This window comes from Emys orbicularis, chromosome 1, assembly GCF_028017835.1.
Source record: "Emys orbicularis isolate rEmyOrb1 chromosome 1, rEmyOrb1.hap1, whole genome shotgun sequence".
Lineage (NCBI taxonomy): Eukaryota > Metazoa > Chordata > Testudines > Emydidae > Emys > Emys orbicularis.
This window is the reverse complement of record NC_088683.1, coordinates 373,408,625-373,435,952: the sequence shown is the minus strand read 5'-3', so window position 1 is coordinate 373,435,952 and position 27,328 is coordinate 373,408,625. Positions and strand designations below refer to the sequence as shown.

At 53.2% G+C, this 27,328-nt stretch overlaps 1 protein-coding gene across 1 annotated transcript in view; it reads right to left on the bottom strand.

Annotated features, from left to right (window-relative positions):
* Window positions 1-27,328, bottom strand: part of DNHD1 (dynein heavy chain domain 1) — a 112,182-nt gene that overhangs the window by 9,639 nt on the left and 75,215 nt on the right. The window contains exons 30-34 of the mRNA XM_065398806.1: window positions 8,620-9,051; window positions 6,627-7,068; window positions 6,227-6,373; window positions 6,006-6,137; window positions 5,036-5,227 (exon numbers count right to left, since the gene is read on the bottom strand). Of these exons, the coding sequence (XP_065254878.1) occupies window positions 5,036-5,227; window positions 6,006-6,137; window positions 6,227-6,373; window positions 6,627-7,068; window positions 8,620-9,051 (1,345 nt within the window). The remainder of the gene's footprint in view (window positions 1-5,035; window positions 5,228-6,005; window positions 6,138-6,226; window positions 6,374-6,626; window positions 7,069-8,619; window positions 9,052-27,328) is intronic.

Here is a 27,328-nt window from a genome sequence, read left to right as displayed (position 1 = left end):
GGGGTGGTAGGTGATCACTAAGGGTGTGGGGGTTTTATTTCTGTATTGAAGCAGGTTCCCTCGGGGTATTTCGGTGGCCAGTTCCAAAATGCAATCTACTTCTCTGGTAGAGTGTCCTTGTTTGGTGAAGGCGGTTTTGAGTGTGTTAAGGTGTATAACTCACACTTTCTCCTCAGAGCATATACTGTGGTATCTGAGTGCCTGCCTGTAGATCACAGATTTCTTGGTGTGTTTGGGGTGGTTACTGGATCTATGAAGGTAGGTGTGGTGATCCGTGGGTTTCTTGTAAATGCGTCTGACGAAGTGGGTATTCACTCACAAAAGCTTATGCTCCAATACTTCTGTTAGTCTATAAGGTGCCACAGGACTCTCTGTTGCTTTTTGTAAATAATTGTCTGTAGAGTTCCATCATTGAAGCTGATTGTGGTGTCCAGGAAATTGAGCTGGTGGGGGAGTGTTCCAGAGAGAGTTTAATGGACAGGTGGTGGTTGTTGGAGTTGTGGTGGAAATCCATGATGGAGTTTAAGCCGTCCGTCCAGAATATGAAAATGTCATCGACGTATCTCAGGTATATCATTGGTTTCTTGGTACATTTGTCCAAAAATTCTCCTTCAAGGTGGCCCATGATTATCATAGAATCATAGAATATCAGGGTTGGAAGGGACCTCAGGAGGCATCTAGTCCAACCCCCTGTTCAAAGCAGGACCAATTCCCAACTAAATCATCCCAGCCAGGGCTTTGTCAAGCCTGATCTTAAAAACCTCTAATGAAGGAGATTCCACCACCTCCTAGGTAACCCATTCCAGTGCTTCACCACCCTCCTAGTGAAATAGTGTTTCCTAATATCCAACCTAAACCTCCCCCACTACAACTTGAGACCATTACTCCTTGTTCTGTCATCTGGTACCACTGAGAACAGTCTAGACCCATCCTCTTTGGAACCCCCTTTCAGGTAGTTGAAAGTAGCTATCAAATCCCCCCTCATTCTTCTCTTCTGCAGACTAAACAATCCCAGTTTCCTCAGCCTCTCCTCATAAGTCATGTGCTCCAGCTCCCTAATCATTTTTGTTGCCCTCCGCTGGACTCTTTCCAATTTTTCCACATCCTTCTTGTAGTGTGGGGCCCAAAACTGGACACAGTACGCCAGATGAGGCCTCACCAGTGCCGAATAGAGGGGAATGATCACGTCCCTCGATCTGCTGGCAATGTCCCTACTTATACAGCCCATAATGCCGTTAGCCTTCTTGGCAACAAGGGCACACTGTTGACTCATATCCAGCTTCTCGTCCACTGTAACCCCTAGGTCCTTTTCTGCAGAACTGCTGCCTAGCCACTCGGTCCCTAGTCTGTAACAGTGAATGGGATTCTTCCGTCCTAAGTGCAGGACTCTGCACTTGTCCTTGTTGAACCTCATCAGGTTTCTTTTGGCCCCAATTAGTGATAGTCATTGAGGTATAGATTCGATAGTGGCATCAGAGACAGTTGACTCGTGGTTCAGGAGTGACTCAAAATGCTCCTTCCATCTGGCTTTGATGGCTTCGCTGTCCTTAAAACACATTGACCCGTCTTGGGCTCGGTGTGGTGTGGGACCATGGGAGCATGGACCATAAATGGCTCTTATTGCCTGAAAAAAGCTCCTCGTGTCATGTTTATCAGCATAAAGCTCAATCTCCTTGGCCTTTTCTCACCACCACTTATTTTTGATGTCGTGGATTTTCCTTTGGGCTTCAGCCTTGAGTTGCTTGTATGACTCTTTCTTCTGCTGGTGTGATATGTCGTTTTGCCACATGCAATAAGCTTTTCTTTTCTCGTCGAGCAGGCCCTGAATCTCAGCATCATTCTCATCAAACCAATCTTGGTGATGGTGGGTGACATAGTCAATGGACTCAGCACATGCCAAGAGAATGGCAACCTTTAATCCCTTCCAGAAATTTTCATTATAATCATCAGCTGTAGGCATAGCGGCGAACCTCTCTTGGAGATACGCTGAAGTTTCTCCCAAGTCACTATATCTCGAAGGGACTTGATGCTGAATTTCTTTCGTACTGATTTTGCCTATTTGTGATGCCTTCAGGTGATCTGGAAAGTCATGATTGCTCTAACAAGGCAATGGTCTGTCCAACAGTCATTGGTTCCATGCATGGCTCTCGTGATGCAGACATCCTTCTGCTCTCGAGCTCTGACAAGAACATAGTCAAGAAGGTGCCAATGCCTGGAGTGAGGGTTTCTCCAGGTGGTCTTACACTTCTCACCTTGTCTAAAGAGGGTGTTTGTGATGATCAGGCCATGTTCTACGCATTTCCTACTCCTTCTTTTCTGATAGAGCAATTCCAGAGATCTGACTCATGCCGGACTGTTGCATTAAAATCTCTGGGGAGAATGATCTTGTCCTCCTTGGGAATGTTGGTCAAGACTCTGTCAAGATCTGTATAGAATTGTTCCTTGATATCCTCGACAGCATTGAGTGTTGGGGCATATGCGCTGATGACAGCAGCAGACTGGTTGTTGCTGAGCTTAAGACAAATAGCCATAAGACGTTCATTGGTTCTTATAGGAAATTCTGTAAACTGAATGACAAACTTATTCCTAATAGCAAAACTGACACCATGAATGTGCCTGTCCTTTGCAGATTTTCCTTTCTAGAAAAAGGTGTAGCCTCCACCTTCTTCTCTCAGTTGACCTTCATCTGGGCACCTTGTCTCATTCAGGGCAGTGACGTCAATGTTATATCTTGCAAGTTCCCTGGCGACGATAGCAGTTCTTCTTTCCAGCCATACATTATCTTTGTTATCCATCAGGGTGAGAACATTCCATGTAGCAAAAGTCACCATCTTTTTATAGCTTCAAACACAGGCAGATCCCACTGGCCATGGTAATCCAGCCAGGAGTGGATGAGACAGCCTAGGTTTAGGGCACCTTTTCTAGCCCTCTCCCAGTGCAGGGTGAGCAGAGGGGATCCTAAAGAGGACTGCTCAGTTGCAACAGCAGTTGCCGAATTGCACCTGTCTCAGTCCAGGTGCCAGACGACCATCTAACTACCGCCACCTATGCGCAGATTCGTGGTTAGGAACTGCCAGATTCACTAATCCTGTCCCCGTCACCACTAGTCCATCGCCACAGGGCTGGGAAGGTTGCAAAGATGTTATTTCCCATGGCAGATGCCTGTGTGCGACTTCTTTTAGCATGGGGAAGCTGGTGCACCTACATGATCACGACAAGCTGGAGGTCTGGGGCCCAGTGGCAGGGAAAGTCTGAGACGACTGGAGATCTCTAACTTGCTGCAGCCTTCATCTGCTTTCACAGCCTTTGAGATCCGAAGACCTTCTTCTGTTTGATCCACCACTGAGGACTTGGGGGGTTGGACCGTGCTTTGTCTGGGACCTCCCCTCAGACCTGTTTGCCTTGGGAGACCCTACCAGGAGCATAAAGCTCCCGACCATATAGCTCTGAGGATGGACCCCTGTGTATTCCTGTGCACGCTGCCAGCTGACATCAAGAAGTCTGTGGGTCACACCAGATGATCTAATGGTCCCTTCTGGCCTTAAGCGCTATGAATCGCCCGTGCCAGTCACAGCACTGAACAGCTGCTGGAGAGAGAACGGAAGTCAGCACCGTGCCTCTCCACTGTCGCCCCCTTTCGACCTGTCAGACACAGGGTCCTTCTCCCCTGGCCAGGAGGCCAAAACCCAAGGGCCAGTTAGGTCCCAGCTCCTCTCAGAGCCACTGGGAACTCTGGACCATTCCTGGTAGGACTGAGCTACGTCTTTGGAGCAGGGATATCTCTGGGCAGCACTGGATGGCCCCTATGCTAAAGCCTATACAAAGAGCAGAGACTTGCCATGAAAAGCCGCTTCCTTTTACAGCCTGGGGTCCCCGCACCAGGGGGCCCAGCAGACACTGCTCTCCAGAGGAGCTCACGAGCCAGGGACTTACCCTGAATGGGGATCCCACCACAGAACAGCTCATCAGTGACTGTCCCTGGGGGAAGCTGCCAACCCTGACAGTGGGCACAAGCCAAGGGACCATGCCTAGCCAAAGGAGAGAGCCCCTGACCCCAGACCCCCCAGCAAGAGTTGGGGGGAGATGCCTGCGGAGCAGAAATGGCTGAAGCACATTCTGAGGCGCAGAGGGGCAGTGAATGGGGCTGGCGTCTGCAATGGAAGATGGGGACTGCACTGGAGCAGGGAGATGGAGCCCCTCCAGCACCCTGTGCTCTGCCCTGCCCCTTCCTCCCCAAATGGCCCAGCCAGGCCAAGTCCTGGAAGAGAGGGGAAGAGCTAACCCTGCTTCACCCAGCTCAGTGTGGGGGCTGTCGCTGATCCCTGGTAGGGAGCCCCAGGGGGAGGAGCAAGGGGGGAGTCTCATGGGAGCTTCCTGCAGGGAGATGGATTCAGACAGGCAGTGTCCCTGGGGGGTGGGAATCATAGAATCATAGAATATCAGGGTTGGAAGGGACCTCAGGAGGTATCTAGTCCAACCCCCTGCTCAAAGCAGAACCAATTCCCAAATAAATCATCCCAGCCAGAGCTTTGTCAAGCCGGGCCTTAAAAACCTCCAAGGAAGGAGATTCCACCACCTCCCTAGGTAACGCATTCCAGTGCTTCACCACCCTCCTAGTGAAATAGTGTTTCCTAATATCCAACCTAGACCTCCCCACTGCAACTTGAGACCATTGCTCCTTGTTCTGTCATCTGCCACCACTGAGAACAGCCGAGTTCCATCCTCTTTGGAACCCCCCTTCAGGTAGTTGAAAGCAGCTATCAAATCCCCCCTCATTCTTCTCTTCTGCAGACTAAACAATCCCAGTTCCCTCAGCCTCTCCTCATAAGTCATGTGCCCCAGCCCCCTAATCATTTTTGTTGCCCTCCGCTGGACTCTTTCCAATTTTTCCACATCCGTCTTGTAGTGTGGGCCCAAAACTGGACACAGTACTCCAGATGAGGCCTCACCAATGTCGAATAAAGGGGAACGATCACATCCCTCGATCTGCTGGCAATGCCCCTACTTATGGAAGCCCCAGCGCTCAGTCCCTTACCTTTCCCCAAGGCACGGAGCGGCAGGGTGGTGCTCAGGTAGAGCCGGAAAGAGGGCAGCACGTGCACCACCCCGAGCGATTCGGAGTGCAGGATGCAGCCCCCCGCCCCCAGCAGCGTCTCCTTCTGCAGGAGCTGCAGGAGAGCCGGGCAGCAGGGACTCCTCTCAAAGTCCAGGAGCAGGATGGGCAGCCCTGGGGAAACGGCCTCAGTTACCCCCTGGTGCGCCACCAGGGCCCAGCTACTGCCCCACCACCGGCCCAGCCCGACCCCCATCGCCTGCCCAGCCCCCCACAGCCTGACCCCCATTGACTGCCCAGCCCCCACTCTATCACCTGCCCAGCCCCCCACAGCCTGACCCCCATGGCCTGCCCAGCCCCCCACAGCCTGACCTCCATCGCCTCCCCAGCCCCCATGGCCTGCCCAGGCCCCCACAGCCTGATCCCCATTGCCTGCCCAGCCCCCCACAGCCTGACTGCCATGGCCTGCCCAGCCCCCCACTCTATCACCTGCCCAGCCCCCCACAGCCTGCCCCCATCACTTGCCCAGCCCCCCACAGCCTGTCCCCATGGCCTGCCCAGCCCCCCACAGCCTGACCTCCATCGCCTCCCCAGCCCCCATCGCCTGCCCAGGCCCCCACAGCCTGATCCCCATTGCCTGCCCAGCCCCCCACAGCCTGTCCCCATGGCCTGCCCAGCCCCCCACAGCCTGACCTCCATCGCCTCCCCAGCCCCCATCGCCTGCCCAGGCCCCCACAGCCTGTCCCCATGGCCTGCCCAGCCCCCCACAGCCTGACCTCCATCGCCTCCCCAGCCCCCATCGCCTGCCCAGGCCCCCACAGCCTGTCCCCATTGCCTGCCCAGCCCCCCACTCTATCACCTGCCCAGCCCCCCACAGCCTGCCCTCATCGCCTCCCCAGCCCCCACCGCCTGACCCCCATTGACTGCCCAGCCCTCCTCAGCTGCTCCCTACCTCCTGGAGGTGACAGGCCCCGGCGTGCAATAACCATCTGACTCAAAGAATGCAGGCCTGGACCTGCCGTCTCTGGGGAGCTCTGCTGGGCCCCCAGCACGGTGGAGGCCAGTTGTCTGCAGGGGGTGTGTGCTGGGGGCCCAGACCCAGAGGCCAGGTCAGGCCCAGTGGCATGCTGGGGGCATGCAGTGTCTACAGCGCGCTCACACGCCCGCCCTTACCGGTGCTGGCTGCAGCCAGGAGGTTGTGCTCCAGCCTGGGGTCTGTAGCCGACAGCACCTGGAGATTTTTCTCAGGTGACTCTTCATTGCTCCCTGACTCCTCGGCACTGGACAGCGTGTCCGAGCCGGCGAAGAGCAGGGACTCGTCTGGAGGAGACAGGAGAAGGTTCCTACTCGGATCCTGAAAAGGGGCTCCCAGAAGGGCCCTTCCTTCCCTAAGGCCCCGGTGGGGCTGGGGGAACTTTTCAGGAGACTCCAGGAACCTGAGCTGTGCAGAAGGAATAACCTCTCGCTCTAGAGCCGCTGGCACCTGATAGCAGAGGGCTCATTCACTCCCCACCCAAGGCAGCTGGGGTGGGGGGGCTGGTCCCAGGCCTGGCTTCTCATTCCCCTCACTCACCCTCATCCGCTTTCTGTGCCATGAGGAGCCAGGTGAGGGCCTGCTGGTCAGGGTCGAGCAGCAGGGGCCAGCAGCGGGAGCAGGCGTGAGTGTCTGCGCGGAGCAGCAGGGCGGCCTGGCGCCCGGCCGAGTCCTGCGGCTTCTGGTCCCTGTCCCAGGCACGCTGCTCCCTCTCTGAGCTCAGCAGGGCCAGCAAGCTGAAGTCCTGGCGCACAGGCAGCAGGGCTGGGCCCCGGGGGGCTGGGCCAGGGCAGGGCAGCTCCTTCTCCAGCAACCTCCGCACGTCGTCTGGCCCCAGGGAGCTTTGGCGCCTGGCACAGATATCCTGCCACTTCTCCAGCAGCTCCTGGCGCCGCGGCGGGGGGAAGGCACCCATGTAGGAGAGAGCGGCTGCACAAAGGAGTGCGTCCCCCTGGGCCGTGTTGCAGTTCTGCTCCAAGTGCTGTCAGGAGACAAGGCAGGGTCAGCAGGGAACCCCACCCCTAGCGGAAGCCCTGCCCCCAGACCCTGATCCCTGCCCCCTGGGGGAGAGCCCCACACCCAGACCCTGCCCCCATGGGGAGCCCTGCTCCCAGACTCCGCCCCCAGGGGAGCCCCACCCCCAGACCCTGATCCCCACCCTCAGGGGGAGCCCCATACCCAGACCCAACCCCTGGGGGAAGCCCCTGTTCTCAGACCCCACCCCTGGGGGGGAGTCCTGCTCCCAGATCCTGTACACCCCAATCTCCACTCCTAGCAACCCCTGCATCCAGAGTCTATACCCCGATCTCCAACCCTCGCACCAAGACGGACTAACCCTACACACGGCCCCCTCCCTCCAGCCAGAGGGAGCAGATCCTAGATCCAAGAGGTGCCGCTGCCTGGCTCTGACTGCTGCAGCCCAGAGCAGCTCTGAATTTGGCCTACAGGAGCTCCAGAGTACAGGGCAAGGAGAGATGGGGAGTCCCAGGAATGGATGGGGAGAAACATCCCAGAATCCTTTGCACTGGCTCTTTAGCTTCCTGGGACGCCGGCTGCCCCGGGCGTGGGGGAGGGGACGGGACGAGGCTGTCCCGGTCGTTACCCGGGACGCCGGCTGCCCCGGGCGTGGGGGAGGGGACGGGACGAGGCTGTCCCGGTCATTACCTGGGACGCCGGCTGCCCCGGGCATGGGGGAGGGGACGGGACGAGGCTGTCCCGGTCGTTACCTGGGACGCCGGCTGCCCCGGGCGTGGGGGAGGGGACGGGACGAGGCTGTCCCGGTCGTTACCTGGGACGCCGGCTGCCCCGGGCGTGGGGGAGGGGACGGGACGAGGCTGTCCCGGTCATTACCTGGGACGCCGGCTGCCCCGGGCGTGGGGGAGGGGACGGGACGAGGCTGTCCCGGTCGTTACCCGGGACGCCGGACGCCCCGGGCGTCGGGGACGGGATGTGACGAGGCTGTCCTGGTCGTTACCTGGGACGCCGGCTGCCCCGGGCGTCGGGGAGGGGAGGGGACGAGGCTGTCCCGGCCGTTACCCGGGACGCCGGACGCCCCGGGCGTCGGGGAGGGGAGGGGACGAGGCTGTCCCGGCCGTTACCTGGGACGCCGGCTGCCCCGGGCGTCGGGGAGGGGACGGGACGAGGCTGTCCCGGCCGTTACCCGGGACGCCGGCCGCTCCGGGCGTCGGGGAGGGGATGTGACGAGGCTGTCCCGGCCATTACCCGGGACGCCGGACGCCCCGGGCGTCGGGGACGGGATGTGACGAGGCTGTCCCGGTCGTTACCTGGGACACCAGCTGCCCCGGGCGTCGGGGAGGGGACGGGACGAGGCTGTCCCTGCCGTTACCCGGGACGCCGGACGCCCCGGGCGTTGGGGAGGGGATGGGACGAGGCTGTCCCGGCCGTTACCCGGGACGCCGGACGCCCCGGGCGTCGGGGACGGGATGTGACGAGGCTGTCCTGGTCATTACCCGGGACACCGGCCGCTCCGGGCGTCGGGGAGGGGACGGGACGAGGCTGTCCCTGCCGTTACCTTCACAGCCGCTGTCCAGTTGGCCACGTGCATTGCCACGGAGCTCTCAACGGTGTCAGCCTTCTCCTTCTCCTGCAGGACATGACTGAGTTCGCGGGCCAGGGCCTCCTGATGCTCGGTGGCCTGCAGCAGCTCCAAGCCCCAGCTCGAGCTCAACTCTTTCAGCTTCTCAGCCTGCAGGCGCCGGTCGCCCAGCCGCCCCTTCTCCGCCCGAATCTGGAATTTGCAGTGCTGCAGCTGCATCAAGGTGGGCTCCCAAATGCGCAGAGCCCGGTGGTACCAGTAGATGGCGCAGATCCACTGGCACAGGGCAGCCGCGGCTTTGCTGACGCTCTGCAGGGAGGCAGCGCAGAAGCTCTCGTCCGACACCACCTGGCCCAGAGCCTGGAACAGGTCGTTGGGGAGCTCGTCCTTCGGGTAGAAGAGCAGCTCCTGGAGAGCAGAGAGGAGAGAGGTGAGGCTGGGCTCGAGGAGGGGGACTCACGGCGCACCCCAAAGCCAGATCCTGACCCCACATAGTAGAGCCCCGGGTGGCCCTATTTGTTAATCCCGCCCCACACTGGTTCTTGCATTTTTATTCCACTTCCCCCAGCAAAACCAGCAGCTCCCGACTCCCGCAAGAGAGAGCGAGTCCCCCATCTATTAACACCCAAACCGAAGCATGGCCGGGTCAGACATGAGCTGCAGACACGTGTTTTACATGGGAAACTGAGGAGGGATTTACTGTTTTCCTGCACGTTCCTGCCATGGGGTTGTTTTGCCTCCCACAAAGTGCATGTTATCCACCTCGACTATTATGGCAGGCAGGGTTGCCATAGATTCCAGGGATTGTCCTGGAGTCTCCAGAAATTAAAGGTGACTCTTTAATTGAAGCTTATGTCATGGGATGGCCCCTCCAGGAATACGTCCAACCAAGACTGGCCACCCTAATGGAAGCGGGTCCTGCGGGCCCCCAGTCCCACTGCAGGGCTGTACCACAGAGCTCCCCCCAGAGCAGCGGGCTCTCCTCTGCCCCCGGCAGGTGAGGGACATTGCATGGTATGCCCTAGAGACGTGGGGGATGTGATGAATGTGGGAATGTTTGGAAATGGTTTTACGAACTATCCATCTGTCACGGACTCTTGTCTATGTCCTTGGGAGTCACCCAGGACCCACACAGCTCCATGGGGACAGGCCTGTGACCTCCAACACTCCAAAATTGGGCCTTCAGGTGCCAGCGACCCCTGTCTCCCGCCATGGTTGCCTGCAGAGAATCCGGCCAAGCCAGAATCCAGTGGGAGACTTATACTGTCCCCTTCAGGGTGCAATGCTCGTGTTGGGGGGTGTTGGCCCCTCACTGACACTGAGCGGGGGTTGATTGGCCCTCTCCCAGGACCAAAAGGAAGGGGGAGGGTTGATGGGAAGCCAGGCCCCTGAGACTGACAGGCCCCACGGGCAATGGGGAGAGGCCAACACTTCCAGTCAGCCTGATTGACAGGGCGGGCAGGCCAAGGGGGGGCCTGAGCCAGAGGGGCCGAGCTAAGGGGGGAGCAGGGGCCCGGGCTGAGCTGGGAGCAGAGCCGCAGCCAGAGCCAGGGGGGCCAGAGCCAGAGGGGCAGCCCAGGGCGCTGGAGGCAGAGCAGCAGTGGGGCTGGGAGCTGGATCTGGGGGCGGGGGCTGGGAGCGGGAGCTGGGGGCTGGGAGTGGGAGCTGGGGGTGGGGCTGGGGCTGCAGCCGTCCGGAGCTGAGTGCCTGAGCCGCCGGCTGGGCAGACTGAGAGAGACCCTGGGCAGAGGGCCCAGCGCAGGGAGATGTCCCCAGGCCAAGAGGCCTTGCAGCCCAGACTGGGAGGGGGCTTGTAACCCCCACGGGGGGGGGGGGCTGCCCCCTAGAGCCTGAGGGCGTGTGGCCACCGCCAGAGAGAGTGTCCGACCTGCGGCACAGCCAGAGCCTGGGCAGGGCCTGGGCCGGGTGAGGAACAGACTGTGCACTGCCCTGGCATTCCCTGCCACAGAGCGGGGTGACGGCTTTTCCCTCCACCTTTCCCAGTTTCTACTTATTTTTAAGGACTTGCTGTGTAATAAATCGTGTTTGCTTTGAACTGTATGCAATGATCAGTGGGTCAGGACAGAGCCCCCCGGAGTGGGGACACCCAAGCCCTGTCCTAAGTACGACAGCCAGATTGGGGGTCGAGCCCCAGGAATCCTGGGCCCAGCCTGGTCGGGGGTCCGAGTCAGGCAGGCCGCTGGGTAAGGGAGCGGGAGCGCGGACTCGGCTCCTTTCACTAGCCCATTTCACTGAGGTGGTGTATAAGCCAGGAAAGCTCCCCACAATAGCAGGACCATTCCCCTGATTACACTCTTAATGAGTCTGTGCAGCACCACCAGGCAGCCTTCCCAAACAAGGTAACAATTTATCAGTCACCTGAAAGTCCTTAGGCCATCACAGAGAGGCAAAGGCTGAGAGTTCAGACTGGCCCACGCCAGGGCTCCCTGGAGCCAGGCTCCTGTAGGTACCGTCTTCCCTTCCTCTGTCTTGGTCCCTTTCTCTGTCTGTAGCCAGCCCACCGTGTCTCTGAGAGCTGGCCCTGACCCCTTGCCTTGTTTCTCCACCTTGGGGCCTTTGCCCTGCTTTCCTGCCGAGAGGTGGGGGAAATGGTTGTCCTCTTGGCTGTTGGTTGCTAGGTGTGACTGTCCCAGCTATTGGGGTTTCTATTGTCTCTTCAGATCCTCCATTCACGTGTGTAGACTTTATTCAATTTGTTATTGACTTGGGTTTCCAACCAGGCTGCTGCTTGAGTCAAACCACCTCATTCCTGCCGGTTCCATGCCGGGCTTGTCTTCACAGAACCATCGAATCGTAGGACTGGAAGGGACCTCGAGAGGTCGGCTAGTCCAGTCCCCGGCACCCATGGCAGGACTCAGTATTATCTAGACCATCCCTGACAGGTGTTTGTCCAGCCTGCTCTTAAAAATCCCCAATGACGGAGATTCCACAACCTCCCTGGGCAATTTATTCCAGTGCTTAATCACCCTGACAGTCAGGAAGTTTTTCCTAATGTCCAACCTAAACCTCCCTTGCTGCAATTTAAGCCCATTGCTTCTTGTCCTAGCCTCAGAGGTTAAGAAAAACAATTTTTCTCCCTCCTCCTTGCAACAACCTTTTACGTACTTGAAAACTGTTATCATGTCCCCTCTCAGTCTTCTCTTCTCCAGACTAAACAAACCAAATTTTTTCAATCTTCCCTCATAGGTCATGATTTCTAGACCTTTAATCATTTTTGTTGCTCTTCTCTGGACTCTCTCCAATTTGTCCACATCCTTCCTGAAATGTGTCACCCAGAACTGGACACAATACTCCAGTTGAGGGATGTGGGGCAAAATCAGTATTTGGTCCTGCTAATGAAGGCAGGGGGCTGGACTCATATGACCTTTCAAGGTCCCTTCCAGTTCTAGGAGATAGGATATCTCCATTAATTTTCTATTTTCATTTTTTCTAGTCAGAGGCAGAAGAATTACTTCTTGTGTCTTGCTTACAATACTCCTGCTAATACATCCCAGAATGTTGTTTGCTTTTTTTGCAGCAGTGTTACACTGTTGACTCATATTTAGCTTGTGATCCACTCTGACCCCCAGATCTGTTTCCGCAGTACTCCTTCCTAGGCAGTCATTTCCCATTGTGTATGTGTGCAGCACTACAGTGGTGCATGCATCATTGGCACCGGAGATCAGCGAGCAGTGTCCGCTGGTCACACCTGCTCCCCTGATGACCTCAAGCCTCTACTTCCTCGAGTGTATGAAGGGGGCTGAGTTACCAATCAACCCTCAGCGCCTGCTCCACTATCAAGTCCAGGCGATAAGCCTTGGCAGTAGCAGGGAAAGGAGAATGGCTTGTGGAAAAACATGTAGACACCACACCTCAGAGAACTCCAGTTACTAACAGTAACTTTCCTTTTCTCTGAGTGCTTCTTTACATGTGTTCTCTTCTGGTGGCTCCCAAGCAGGATATAGTAGATGGAGGAGGATACTCCAAGTCTAATTAGACAAAGACTGCAAACACAGCCCTCCCAAATTGGGCATAGGAACAAGATGCATGACCCAAAGAGCAACAGTGAAAGTATGTGTACTACTCAAATAGCAGCCCTCCATAGATCAGTGATGGGCATTCCCCTAAGAGAGGCTGCAGAAGTGGCCTGGCTCTGGGAGAATGTGACCTAACATGACCTGGGAGTTCTAAATTGGCCACATCACATAAAGAGTCTCTGAGTCAGACTGCCTGACCCTTGGCTCTCTCGGCAATATGAATAGCCTAGGGGACTCTGCCTGACTCGTTTTATTCCAGGCAAATAACATGACAGAGCTCAGAAAGCAACGACAGTAGGTAAGGCAGCACCTCCGTGGATTAAACGAGGCTTCAGGAAAAAGGAGATAAGTGAATGGTCTGACTGACGTGAAGAGCAGCGATTACTTGGGGAGAAATTTAGGGTGTGGCCAGAGTGTAACTTTATGCTTGGAAAAGTCAGACATGAGGTTCCCCCATGGACAGCTTCCAGTCCACAGACCCTACATGCTGATGTCTTGGCAATGAGCAATGCCATCTTCACAGAAAAAGGCCAATGTCACGAATGGGGGTCCCATCAGACCTGTACGTACCACATTCAGATTCCACGAGGGAGGGTGTTCGCTTATCAGAGGGGAAACTCTCACAAGACCTTTCACAAACTCTTTGACTGAAGGATGAGAAACAACAGCATGATCCTGAATTGGTGACTGACAGCAAGAGAGAGCAGCCAAATGAACACACAATGTGCTTTGTGACAAAGAGGAGGTTTTTTAAAGGTAATAGACACTCAAGGATATAAGGGACTGGTGTCTCTCTTGGGGAACGATCATGTTGGGAAGCCCTGGATGAAAAACGCTTTTGCTCTGCAGTACAAATTGTCCTTGCGGACTGCTTTCTGTGCTGAATCCATAGGCTCTGTACATCAACAGAACAATTCTTCTCCACGCCGTGACAAGACATCTGGATGAAATGTTCCCATTGTTCTGAGTAATCAAGTCTGACAGAAACGTGTCAACACTGGAGGTGTCACTCAGAGATTTCTGATTTCCATGAACCAGTGCTGAGGCCCTGTACTGTTTGACCTTCCTTCACACATGGAATTGGGGGATAAGCATACAACAGGCCCTGAGCCCAAGAGATTAAGAAGGCATCTCTTTGAGAACTTGGACTCTGTCCTCTCTTGGAACAAAATACTTGGCTTTCCTGTTCTGTTCAGCTATAAAAAGATCTATGTGGGGCGCACACTCTGATTGACAGTGGACTTGACACCTGAATCCTTTGTGAACCATTTGTGATTCTGAAAATGCTGCTTAGATGGTCTGCGAACATGTTGTGTAGGCCTGGAAAATGAACTGCCATTAGTGTTACATTGTGCATTGCTTTCCTGCACCAGAGCATTGATCTGGTTCCTCCCTGTTTACATAAAACATAGCAGTGGTATTGTTGGTTCTTACGTGCACACTCAGATCTTTGATATGAGGTAGAAAGGTTACTCCTGGGGGGATTCTGTACCACTGAGCATGTGCAGAATTCATGTCGCCCGCAGATTTTTCTTCTCTGCAGAAAATACACTCTGCCAGAGAGGCACTGCAGTTTCGCCTTTCGCCCACCAGGGGCTACTGTGGCACCAGAACAGAGGGCAGCCGGATCACCAGCCGTAGCAGCCAGCTGCAGAGAAGGAAGAGGAGAGGCTGCGTTCCTTACAGCACCCTGCCTGCGGGGCCAGGGGAGGAGACACTGGATATGGGGGGGGCCGACAGAGCAGGGCACATGGGGCTGCTGGGGGGGGGCTGTCACAGACTGAGTTTCAGAAGGGCTAGTGGAGGGGACAGACTGGGGAGGGAGCTGAATGGGAGTGAAGTGCCACATGGGGCAGGCACATGCATGGTCACATGGGGATGGGCTGGCTAACTGAGGGGGTACAGGGCCACATGGGAACAAGGGGCAGCAGGGGGTGCATGGGGGTGGCTGAGTGGGGTACAGAGACACATGGGACTCGGGGGTCGAGGGATACAGGTCCACATGGGGATGGGGGCAGATATGTCTCACTGATTGGGAGAGGCTAGGGGTCAGCCAGGGTCTTCCATACTTCTCCCACCCACACCCAACAACCCTCCAGGTTCACACTCAGGCTCCTTCCCAGCAATTTACTTCCCTCCCCTTCAGCTCCTCAGTTACTCCGACTCCCCCAAGCCTTTGCACTGCTTCTGAGGGGGGCGGGAAATCCAGTTCTGTATTAATATGCCTAGTAAGGAATCTATTTCTCAAAAACATTTATTTTTTGTTGTCTGTTTTGTTACAAACTTGCTGACAGGTATTTTGAAATAAATTACCCAAATAATTGAAACTGACGCGATGATATGGTGTTATTTTAACCAAATAAAATATATCGAATTTTGCAGAATTTAAAAATATTGTGTGCAGAATTTTTTATTTGGTGGAGCAGAATTGCCCCAGGAGTAAAATGCCACGCAGGTAAGTTGTATCATTTTGAATTTCAGGACGTTGCTATGAAGCCAAGCCTCTCTTCGAACCCACTGACACTGTACTGCAGTGGTTCCCAAACTGTGGGTTGTGACCCCATAGGGTTGCATCCTCAGCAGATGGGGTCACAGTGATCACTAGTGTATGGAGGGCACCATTTTGCTCCACACAGCGTGACCTTGCATGTACGGTGTGCGTGAGGTTACAATGCATGGAGGATGCCATTTTGCTCTTCAAAATGGTAACTTCCATGCTGTCTGGGGTTCCGGGAGGAAATAATTCATTAACATGGTTGTGAAACTTATCATGTCTAGAGTGAACCCAAACTGAAGCTTATTACCAGAGCTGGAGTTAAAGATTCAGATAAAAGCAAGTAAAAGGATTTGGAAAGTTTTGTTCTCCCCAGAACTTCCCACCAAATCGGTAGTGACCAATGCTTCATTGCTGGGTTGGGGAGCCCATCTTGACAACTTCACAATACAGCAGGAGTTCGCACACTTGTTCCTGGCCCTATCGGACCAAAATGTGACACACTCTCTCAGCTTAGAGCTGCAAATTTAAGCAAATAAGAGATGTGATTTGGTAAAAGACATAATTTTTTTGTTAACTAATATAGATTTTGTCATATTAAAGAGTTAAAAATATTCATAAATATTAATAAAAATATATCGGTTCTGATGGCACAAGATTAGACCTTGATGAACGTGTCCTCTCATATCAGCTGATTATATAAACAAACCACCACTAGTGGCAGGTGCTGGATCAAGTGCGTGTTGAAAGGTAGAGAATTGTTACATTTTAGTGACTTTATAGTTTTATGTCTAGTTGACTAAGGAATTATTTATGTGTGAGAATTCCTCATTATTATCTTCATATGGAAGCTAAAAGAGGTGACTGGTTGGCTGGTTGAGCCCTAGCTTGGTAGCTTGGCCATCATCATAGGCTTTCGTAGTCTCTAGGCCCAGATTCAAGGTGAAAATTTGTGAGGACGATCTTGTACAGTGAGTTTCGTGAGGGGACACGTTTGAAATTTTTGGACATTATCCCTCTGTCTGTATTCGTGTCTGTGTTTACTATATATATGTCATCCCTTTGTCTTCAGCTCAGCCTGTTATATTATACCTTGCATGCTTGAGTTTTGATTCAGTGATAAGGATAATAACCTTTCTAACTGTTTCATTTTGTGTTTGTAGAGGAAAATTGAGTAGGCCTAAAACTTTGATCAAGAAAACTGTGTACATGCTAAAGTCTGGTCAGGCTGTGTGTACGTGGTCAAAGGGCAGAAGGAGGGGGTAAGGAAAATTACTAACAAGACACAATTGCAACAGCAAATCTTGAGAAAAAACGGTTACTCACCTTTGTAACTGTTGTTCTTCGAGATGTGTTGCTCATATCCATTCCAATTAGGTGTGTGCGTGCCGCGTGCACGATCGTCGGAGAATTTTTACCCTAGCAACACCCGGTGAGTCGGCTGTGGAGCCCCCTGGAGTGGCGCCTTCATGGCACTGGATATATATCCCAGCTGATCCAGCGCCCCCTCAGTTCCTTCTTGCCGGCTACTCCGACAGTGGGGAAGGAGGGTGGCTTTGGAATGGATATGAGCAACACATCTCGAAGAACAACAGTTACAAAGGTGAGTAACCGTTTTTTCTTCTTCGAGTGCTTGCTCATATCGATGCCAATTAGGTGACTACCAAGCCTTACCTAGGCGGTGGGGTCGGAGTGAGACATCGCTGAGTGCAGAACCGCTGATCCAAATGCAGCATCGTCTCTAGATTGCTGTACTAATGCGTAGTGAGCGGCAAAGGTATTAATGGATGACCAAACTGCCGCTCTACAGATCTCATGGATCGGAACCTGAGCCAGGAAGGCGGTCGAGGAGGCTTGAGCCCTTGTGGAGTGGGCGGTGAGGCGTGGTGTCGGAACACCGGCCAAGTTGAAGCAAGCACGAATACAGGACGTGATCCAAGAGGAGATACATTGCGAGGAGACCGGTAGGCCTTTCATCCGGTCAACCACTGCAACGAAGAGTTGAGTCGTCTTCCTAAACGGCTTTGTACGCTCGATATAGAACGTGAGGGCCCTGCGTACGTTCAAAGAGTGCATACGCTGATCTTGTCGCGTAGCGTGCGGCTTAGGGTGGAAGACCGGGAGAAATATATCCTGGTTCACATGAAAAGTTGATACCACTTTGGGGAGAAAGGCAGGGTGGGGGCGAAGCTGCACCTTGTCTTTATGGAAGACTGTATATGGAGGTTCCGACGTGAGGGCTCTGAGTTCAGAAACACGCCTTGCTGAAGTGATGGCTACAAGGAAGGCTGTCTTCCAAGATAGGTAAAGGAGCGAGCAGGTAGCCATTGGCTCGAACGGGGGCCCCGTGAGCCTGGAGAGAACCAGGTTAAGGTCCCACGCCAGAACCGGTTGACGCAGTTGTGGGTATAGGCGATCTAAGCCCTTTAGGAATCTGACGACCATCGAGTTAGAGAAGACCGAGGAAGCATGTTCTCCTGGATGGAATGCCGAGATAGCTGCCAGGTGCACCCTGACAGATGATATCGCCAGGCTCTGCTGCTTTAGGGATAGGAGATAGTCCAGTATAAGTGGTATCGACACCTGCAAGGGGGGCGTGGCGCGCTGCTCGCACCAACAGGAGAAGCGCTTCCATTTGGCTAAGTAGGTGGCCCGAGTGGAGGGTTTCCTGCTGCCCAACAGAACCTGCTGCACGGAATGTGAGCAGAGCAACTCTGCCCGAGTTAGCCATGCAGCATCCACGCTGTAAGGTGGAGTGATTGCATGTCGGGGTGACAGAGTCATCCGTGGTCCTGGGAGATTAAGTCCGGCCACCGTGGGAGCGTGATCGGAGGCTCTACCAACAACTCCAGGAGTGTGGTGTACCAGTGCCTTGGCCATGCTGGAGCGACCAGAATCATGCGTGCCTTGTCCCTGCGCAGCTTGAGCAGGACCTGTGGACCAGCGGGAATGGAGGGAAGGCGTAAAACAGCTGGTCTCTCCACGGCAGTAGGAAAGCGTTTGACAGGGAGCCCTGAGAGAACAGAACACTTGGCATTTTCGGTTGACGCGTGAGGCGAATAGGTCGATGTGGGGAAACCCCCACCTCCGGAAGATGGCGTGGATGATATCTGGGCGAATCGACCACTCGTGAGATTGGAATGACCTGCTGAGGCGGTCCGCCAGCGTGTTCTGGACTCCTGTGAGAAACGACGCTATGAGATGTATCGAGTAGGCTATGCAAAACTCCCACAGGCGAATAGCCTCCTGGCATAGGGGGGACGATCGAGCTCCCCCTTGCTTGCTGATGTAGAACATGGCCGAGGTGTTGTCTGTGAGGACTGCCACACAACGGCCATGTAGGAGATCGCAAAACACCTGACACGCTAGGCGTACTGCCATCAGTTCTCGAACATTGATGTGCAGGGCTAGTTCGGATGCGGTCCAAAGGCCCTGCATCTGGTGCTCCCCGAGGTGAGCGCCCCAGCCCAGAGATGATGCGTCTGTGACCAGGTATAGGGAAGGTTGTGGGGTGTGAAATGGGACCCCTTCGCACACCGACGTGTGGTTCAGCCACCCATTGAGGGAGGTCAAGACTGAATTCGGAACCGTGACCACCATGTTCAGGCTGTCCCAGCCTGGACGGTACACTGATGATACCCAGGCCTGAAGCGGGCGGAGCCGAAGTCTGGCATGCCTGGTTACGTAAGTGCACGACGCCGAGGCACGTCCTTATCGTGGAAGTCAGGAAGCCTCGGAGGCTGCAGATGATGTTTGCGATAGCCTGAAAACGAGTGTCCGGCAATAGAGCGCGGGCGAGTCTGGAGTCTAAGACTGCCCTGATAAACTCTATTATCTGGGTAGGCTCCAGAGTATACTTCTCTGTTGAGTAAGATGCCCAGCTTGTGGAATGTGCACAGGGTGAATTGGACGTGGGATTGAACTTCTTCCCTGGTGCGGCCACGAACTAGCCAGTCGTCCAGATATGGGGGGGGAGGGATAGCTCAGTGGTTTGAGCATTGGCCTGCTAAACCTAGGGTTGTGAGTTCAATCCTTGAGGGGGCCACTTGGGGATCTGGGGCAAAATCAGTACTTGGTCCTGCTAGTGAAGGCAGGGGGCTGGACTCGATGACCTTTCAAGGTCCCTTCCAGTTCTAGGAGATGGGATATCTCCATTAATTTATTATTAACACCTGTATCCTTTGTCGACGAAGGTAGGCTGCCACAACGGCCATACATTTGGTAAACACTCTCGGAGCCGTGGACAGCCCAAAGGGAAGGATGGCAAATTGGTAGTGTACGTGGTTTACTACAAAGCGAAGGAAGCGCCTGTGCGGAGGGTAGATTGCTATATGAAAATACACGTCCTTCATGTCGAGGGCGGCGTACCAGTCTCCAGGATCCAGGGAAGGGATAATGGTTCCCAATGAGACCATGTAGAACTTCAACTTTACCATGAATTTGTTGAGTCCGTGCAGATCTAAAATGGGTTGAAGTCCCCCTTTTGTCCCTTTCCACCGTGCGAAGAACCCATTGGTCCGAAGTTATAAGGGACCACGCACGGTGGAAATGGGAGAGGCGATCCCGAAATAAAGGGAATGGATCCTGGATGGTGACTAGTACGCCGTCCTCGGGCGCACCTTCAAAAATTTTGCCTGGGCCCTGAAGATGGTCTAGGAGGGCCTTGGTTCTGACCGGGTTGGTGGCCGGTGGATCTCCTTCTACCACCTCGTCCACGTCTTCTGGAAAAGTTTTGTCTTGGACGAGGGGGAGGAAGGTAGAACCTCTGAGGCTGTGGTCTAAAGGGCCTGCGCTGGGGTCCTGGGACATGCATCCCCAGGGAGCGTATGATGGTTCTGGAATCTTTAAGGCTCTGTAACCGAGAGTCCGTTTTGTCTGAGAACAGGCCCTGCCCATCAAATGGCAGACCTTGAAGGGTCTGTTGCAGTTCTGGCGGTAAGCCAGACACTTGTAGCCAGGAGATGCGTCGCATAGCTATGCCCGACGCTAGTGTCCTAGCAGCAGAGTCCACTACGTCCAAAGAGGCCTGTAAGGAGGTCCTAGCCACCTTTTTACCCTCTTCCACCAAGGCCCCAAACTCATCCCTCGAGTCTTGGGGGATCAACTCCTTAAATTTACCCATGGAGTTCCACGAGTTATAATCATAGCGGCTCAAGAGCGCCTGTTGGTTTGCGGCTCTGAGCTGCAGACCCCCCCGCTGAGTAAATTTTGCATCCAAACAAATCGAAGCGCTTGGCGTCCTTTGATTTGGGCGCTGCAGCCTGTTGACCATGGCGTTCCCTTGCGTTCACTGAGGACAGCACCAGTGAACACGGCTGAGGGTGAGTATACAGGTATTCATACTCCTTAGAGGGAACAAAGTATTTCCTCTCCACCCCTCTGGCAGTAGGTGGGATAGAGGCAGGGGTCTGCCATATTGTCTTGGTGTTAGCCTGAATGGTGCGGATGATGGGTAACGCTACCCGGGATGGGGCATCAGCTGAAAGGATGCTCACCACCGGGTCCTCCAACTCCACTATCTCCTCTGCTTGGAGATCCATGTTACATGCCACCCTATGTAAAAGGTCTTGGTGAGCACGTAGGTCTACTGGGGAGGGACCCGAGGCCGTTGTCCCCGCCACTGCCTCATCTGGGGAAGATGAGGAGGATGCTTCAGGGGGTAATGGATCCTGTGGCGGTTCCAGTTGCGAGGGGTCCTGATGTCCAGGATCCATTGTATCGGGGTCTGGGGCCAGCGTAGGAGTCGGCGCAGGTGCCTCCATACCCCCCGGGGGGGGGGGAGGGAAGACGACTGATGGTGGCCTCTGGTACTCGGGGCTCTGAACGTGCTGAGCGGCAGGCCACCAGTGGAGCCTATTGGGCTTGGTGATATGCCCACGGGGTCCAGAAAGACCAGTGTGCAGGATCCTGTCTAGGGTCTTTGGCCCCATCCTGCCACTGGCCCAGGTCGTCTGCTGCCTGACCCGGAGCGGGATAGGCTGAGCGGGAGGTGCCGTCAGACTGTGAAGAGTGTGAGGCGGATCGTGAGGGCCAGGGCAGTGTGGAGCGTGCGTGCATTGACTCCGCTGGGAACGGTGCCGAGCGGTGCCGGCCCACAGGAGAGCGGTCTCTGCGCGGTGCCAGGGAGCGGTACCAGGATCGAGAACGATGCCGGTGGTCATGCCGGTACCGAGATCCAGACCTGGATCGCGATGAAGACTGTCTGTGGGAGCGGTGCCGGGAGCGGCCTCTCGAGCAGGATCGGCGCTCAGACCGGTGCCGGGATCTGCGTCAGGAGTCCGAACGGTACCGAGGTGCGGGGCGGTGCTGAGAGGTGGAACGGTACCGGGAGGAAGATCTGGGCCGCAAGTACGACCGGTGCCGTGATAGAGAACGGCGCCGGGACTGCGAGCAGTGCCGGGACCTGCTCCTAGACCGGTAGCAGTGCTGCGTGTCCACGCTCGGAGATGGAGGGCGTAGTAGGGTTGGCTTGCCCCTAGACTGCACCGTGCAGTTAGGGTGCGGTGCTGCAGTCTGAGACGGTGCCGGTTCTGTGAGGGCAATGAGGTCCCTCACCGTCGCAAACGTCTCTGGCGTAGATGGAAGACAGGGCTCAACCATGGTACGGGTTGGGGAGCCAGTCCGCACCGGACTCAACGGCCCTTCTGCCGGTGCTGGAGTCAACGGTGCTGATGTCGGTGCCTGTATCCTCAGTTGCTCTGGTCCCGGATGCGAATCCGAGGTTGGCAAGGGGGGTGCCGGTGCCTGCTATTGTGAGGCAGTCCCCTCCGGTTTACAAGGTCTTGTCTGACCCGGAGACAGGGACTGGCGCCGAGGAGCTTGCGGCGGACGCGGTGCCGGCGGAGGTCGGTGCCGTGGGACTTTATCCGCATCTCCTCGGGGTGCAGTACTGGAGGTCGCCGCCGGAGCACTGCGCACTGAGGCGCTCGGTGCCGGAACTTGGCGTGACGAAGGAGGCTCCAGGCTGAGGGCCGATTCCATGAGGAGCTGTTTGAGCCTAAAGTCCCGCTCCTTTTTAGTTCGAGGCCGGAAAGCCTTACAGATCTTACACTTATCGGTCTGGTGAGACTCCCCGAGACACTTTAAACAAGAGTTGTGGGGATCCCCCGTTGGCATAGGCTTAGCGCAGGTCACGCACGGTTTAAACCCCGGAGCCTTGGGCATGAGCCCGGGCGGCATGCCAGGGGGAAGGGGGGGAGAAACCCCCTTTCAGCCCGCTAACTTCACTTATAAACTACTCTAGAACTATGAATTACTAAACTACACTAAATCTATAACTATACAACTAACTAATAACTACAACAATATCTAGCCGGGAAGGAAGAGCTAGGGAGAGTGGAGGACAGCTATGCTGCGCTCCACCGTTCCAACGACCGTCACGGGCGGTAAGAAGGAACTGAGGGGGCGCTGAGTCGGCTGGGGTATATATCCAGCGCCCTGAAGGCGCCACTCCAGGGAGCTCCACAGCCGACCCACCGGGTGTTGCTAGGGTAAAAATTCTCCAACGATCGTGCACGCGGCGCGCACACACCTAATTGGAATCGATATGAGCAAGCACTCGAAGAAGAACTATAAGCTTCTGTGTTAACCGCAAAAGAACAACCTGTTAATCAACAGGAAAGCTTGTGCTTCTGTATTCCTAATAAGGGGCTGTTTTTCTGTTAAGGAAAATGACTAATGAAGAAGTGTGTTTGACTAATTGTGGTTTTAAGCTATATAAGCTTTTGGGTTTCTTTGTTCGAGAGAGCTGCCAGATTGGTGGGCTCTCCCTGCATGCTTGTAATAAAGGAGCCTCAGGCTGTTCTGATCCAAACACAATGCGTGGTAATTTTTCCACAACATGTTCTTAATTAGTATTTCTTCATTTTAAGTCTTTTCAGCATCTGTGTATGTCATGAATATAGGGGGAAGGGTAGCATAAAATCCCTCCTTGGCAGCTGTACTGGATTAACCCTGTGTGACGTTATTGATATAATCTGGGACCATATAGATCATTGTTGCAACCAAGGTCCTGTAGTGGCACCCAAATCTTGTATAAAGGGGGTCAAATGGGGTGTCTAAGACAAGGTTATGGATTAATGCTTATAATTATGCTGTCTATATGTGTGTATCAGTGTTATAGTTGAAGTTATGAATATTGGCTCTATACTGTCTGTATTGCAAACTTATGCTATGCTTCTGGGTGACATCCCAGACAAGCTGGTGTTAGCTCTGCCTAGCCTGCTTGATGGCCCATTAAGGACCATCAGCTATACAATGGACTCATTGAGAAAAGGCAAATATGCCTTGAGACTCAGCAAAGTATGCAGGGACTGGCCCATGTGACTCCAGACTCCATTTTGCTGTAATTTTCCACAGTAAGAACAAAGGGGTGTTCTTACACCTGGAAAAGACTATATAAGGCTGATGCCTCATCTCCATTTTGTCTTCAATCCTGCTTCACACCTCTGGAGGAACACAAAGGGGTGTTCTTACACCTGGAAAAGACTATATAAGGCTGATGCTTCATCTCCATTTTGTCTTCAATCCTGCTTCACACCTCTGGAGGAACTTTGCTACAAGCTGAAGCTTTGAACAAAGGACTGAGGACCCATCCCAGCGGGGGATGTATTCCAGAGACTTGATTGGAACCTGCAGTTTATTCTATCGCTGCTGCAAGCCTGAACCAAGAACTTTGCCATTACTGTATGTAATTGATTCCATTTAACCAATTCTAACTCTCATCTCTATCTTTTTCCTTTTATGAATAAACCTTTAGATTTTAGATTCTAAAGGATTGGCAACAGCGTGATTTGTGGGTAAGATCTGATTTGTATATTGACCTGGGTCTGGGGCTTGGTCCTTTGGGATCAGGAGAACCTTTTTCTTTTACTGGGGTCTTGGTTTTCACAACCATTTGTCCCCATAACGAGTGGCACTGGTGGTAATACTGGGAAACTGGAGTGTCTAAGGAGATTGCTTGTGAGACTTGCGGTTAGCCAGTGGGGTGAGACCGAAGTCCTCTTAGTCTGGCTGGTTTGGTTTGCCTTAGAGGTGGAAAAAACCCCAGCCTTGGGCTGTAACTGCCCTGTTTGAGCAATTTGTCCTGAGTTGGCACTCTCAGTTGGGTTCCGCCAGAACCGCATCGTCACACCCTGTAAAGGGTTAAGCAGTTCAAATAACCTAGTTGGCACCTGACCAGAAGGACCAATGAGGAAAGAAGATACTTTCAAATCTGGGGAGAGGCAGGATTTGTTTGTTGTTCTGTATGTTGTTCCCTCTACGGATGGAGGGAGAAGCCAAGCAGGTACAACATCTCCTGAAACATATACCTGAAATAATCCATCTAAAACCACAGAAATTGTGAGTAGGGCAAGGAAATGCGCTAGGTTATCTCTTGTTTTGGCTTGTGAATTTCCCTGTGCTACAGAGGTAATTTCATTCCTGTTTTTGTAACTGTGAAGCTGAGTCCAGAGGGGAATCCTCTGTGTTTTAAATCTTTTTATAGCCCTGTAAAGTTACCTTCCATTCTGATTTTGCAGGTGTGATTCTTTTACTTTTTTCTTGATAATAAAGTTCTTCTTTTAAGAACCTGATTGATTTTAGTGTCCTGAAGATAAAGGGTCTGGTCTGTACTCAAATTGCTAAGGCAATTGGTTGGTATTTTATTCCGAAGCCTCCCCAGGAGAGGGGGTGAAGGGAATTGGGGGGATATTTTGGGGGGATAGGGATTCCAAGTGGCCCTTCCCTGAATTTTTGTGTAAATCACTTGGTGGTGGCAGCAATACCGTCCAAGGACAAGGAAAGGAATTTGTGCCTTGGGGGAGTTTTTAACCTAAGCTGGTAGAAATAAGCTTAGGGGGTCTTTCATGTGGGTCCCCACATCTGTACCCCAGAGTTCTGAGTGTGTGGGGGGGTACCTTGACAGTGTACCATTCAGCATTTGTGTACATGTTTACAGTAGAGGATTTCAAGTGTAGATAAGCTACTTATTTACAGCAGAATATTTCAAGTGTGGATAGGCTGCATATTGACCAGATAGATCACTATGAAGAGGAGATTTGAAAGTGATGCAAGCAAGAGACGGCGAAAACAACTGAGTGAAGCAGCAGCTAAGAGCTCAAAGCCAATAACTTCATTTCTCAAACCACTGGAAAACACGCTTTACCCAACAAACAATGCAACAGATAATGAAAACTCCTCAACTGCAACAGGTGATATTTCAATGCCAATACCTGAACATGAGGGCAGTACTCAAGAAGGAGATGTGCCAACAGTAACAGATGCAGCAGAAGATCCTGTGTACAATCAAGAAACTCAACAGCAACAGGGATAACTCAGTGGTTTGAGCATTGAGCTGCTAAATCCAGGGTTGTGAGTTCAATCCTTGGGGGGGCCACTTAGGGATCTGGGGCAAAATCAGTTGTTGGTCCTGCTAGTGAAGGCAGGGGGCTGGACTCGATGACCTTCCAGCTCTATGAGATATGTGTGTGTGTATATATCTTATGCAGCAAGCAATTCATGAGTACTACAGGTTTGACTGTGACTGACATTAGAATTATTAACAAGAGCAATGCTGCCTAAATGCAATCTTTTCTTCAAATTAGTTGTTTTGAAATTCCAAGTAACATTCCACGAGATGCTGATAATCCTGCTTTCCTCACTCGTCCGCTGACAAAAACCTCTTCCAAATGGTGAGACCTGCACAAGAGACTGGTTATTCTGGAGTACGGAAAAACAATCTCTGTACTGTGCACACTGCTTCATTTTGAACAAAAGTGCTGCAAATGCATCAGTTCTCTTTGATCAATCAGGATGGAGCATCAACAGAGGTTGGAGGAAGTTGAAAGAGCAAATACCATCACATGAGAGTTCAACGTCACACAAAGGTGGAAATCAGCCAGTAGGGCAGCATCGGCTGAAAGTTCAGTTGAGAATTTACTCCTGACTGAACTCTCTACAGAAACTAATAACCGGAAAAAACGTCTTGAGCGCATCCTGAACGTCATCCTTTTTCTTTCTGATTGGGGATTGGCTTTCTTTGGTTCCAGTCAATGTATTGGTGATTGTGAAACGAGTTTGAGCTATGTGGGTCATTCGTACAAACAACAATTCTTGATGAGATTCGAAATGCCGAGTATTTTTCAATCATTGTTGATGCCACTCCAGATTGTTCTCGCAAGGAACAGACTACTATGGTTATTCGATATGTTAAGATTGTAGACAGCTCAAAATTTTCAATTGAAGAAAGGTTTATTTTGTTTGATAATTTCATGAGAAAAACTGGGAAAGAAATTGCTGCTCAAGTACTAGCAATTCTAGAAGGTTTTAAGTTAGATTTTCAAGTCTGCATTGGTCAAGCCTATGACAATGGATCGAATATGGCTGGGAAGTACAAAGGTGTACAAGCAGTTCTGTTGAGCATAATTCAAACTGTATTTTCTCCAGCTGTGGAAACCACACACTAAACCTTGTAGGTGTTGACTATGCTGAATCATGCAAGGAGGCAATTACTTACTTTGGAACTGTTCAGCAAATGTACAATCTCTTCAGTAGCAGTCCACAAAGGTGGGAAATTCTGAAGCAATATCTTCCTGTTTCACTGCATGGGAGGTCCAAAACTAGATGGTCTGCACGGATTGATGGTGTTCAACCAATAGCGCAACATTTGAATTCAGTGAGAAAGGCTTTAAATGAGCTTGAATCTCTCAATCTCACTGCACAGGCTCGAACTGAACTTCAGTCTATTCAGAAACACATGTCCAAACTTGAATGCATTCTGATGTCATCTTTGTGGATGAAGCTACACCTCTACCCCAATATAACGCGACCCGATATAACACGAATTCGGATATAACGCGGTAAAGCAGCACTCCGGGGGGGCGGGGCTGCACACTCTGGTGGATCAAAGCAAGTTCAATATAACGCGGTTTCACCTATAACGCGGTAAGATTTTTTGGCTCCCGAGGACAGCATTATATCGAGGTAGAGGTGTAATTATAAATTCATGTTCCCTTGCACTTGCTTTTATCTGAAGCATTTTCACTCAATAAACTCCAGTCCGGTGTTCCTATAAACCTGTCTAGTGCCTTGTGCTGAGGAGCCTGGGAACTGAGGTGGAACCAGGGAGCTGGGGTGTACTGTCACCCCGTTGCCGGGGTGCAGAAGGCATGGG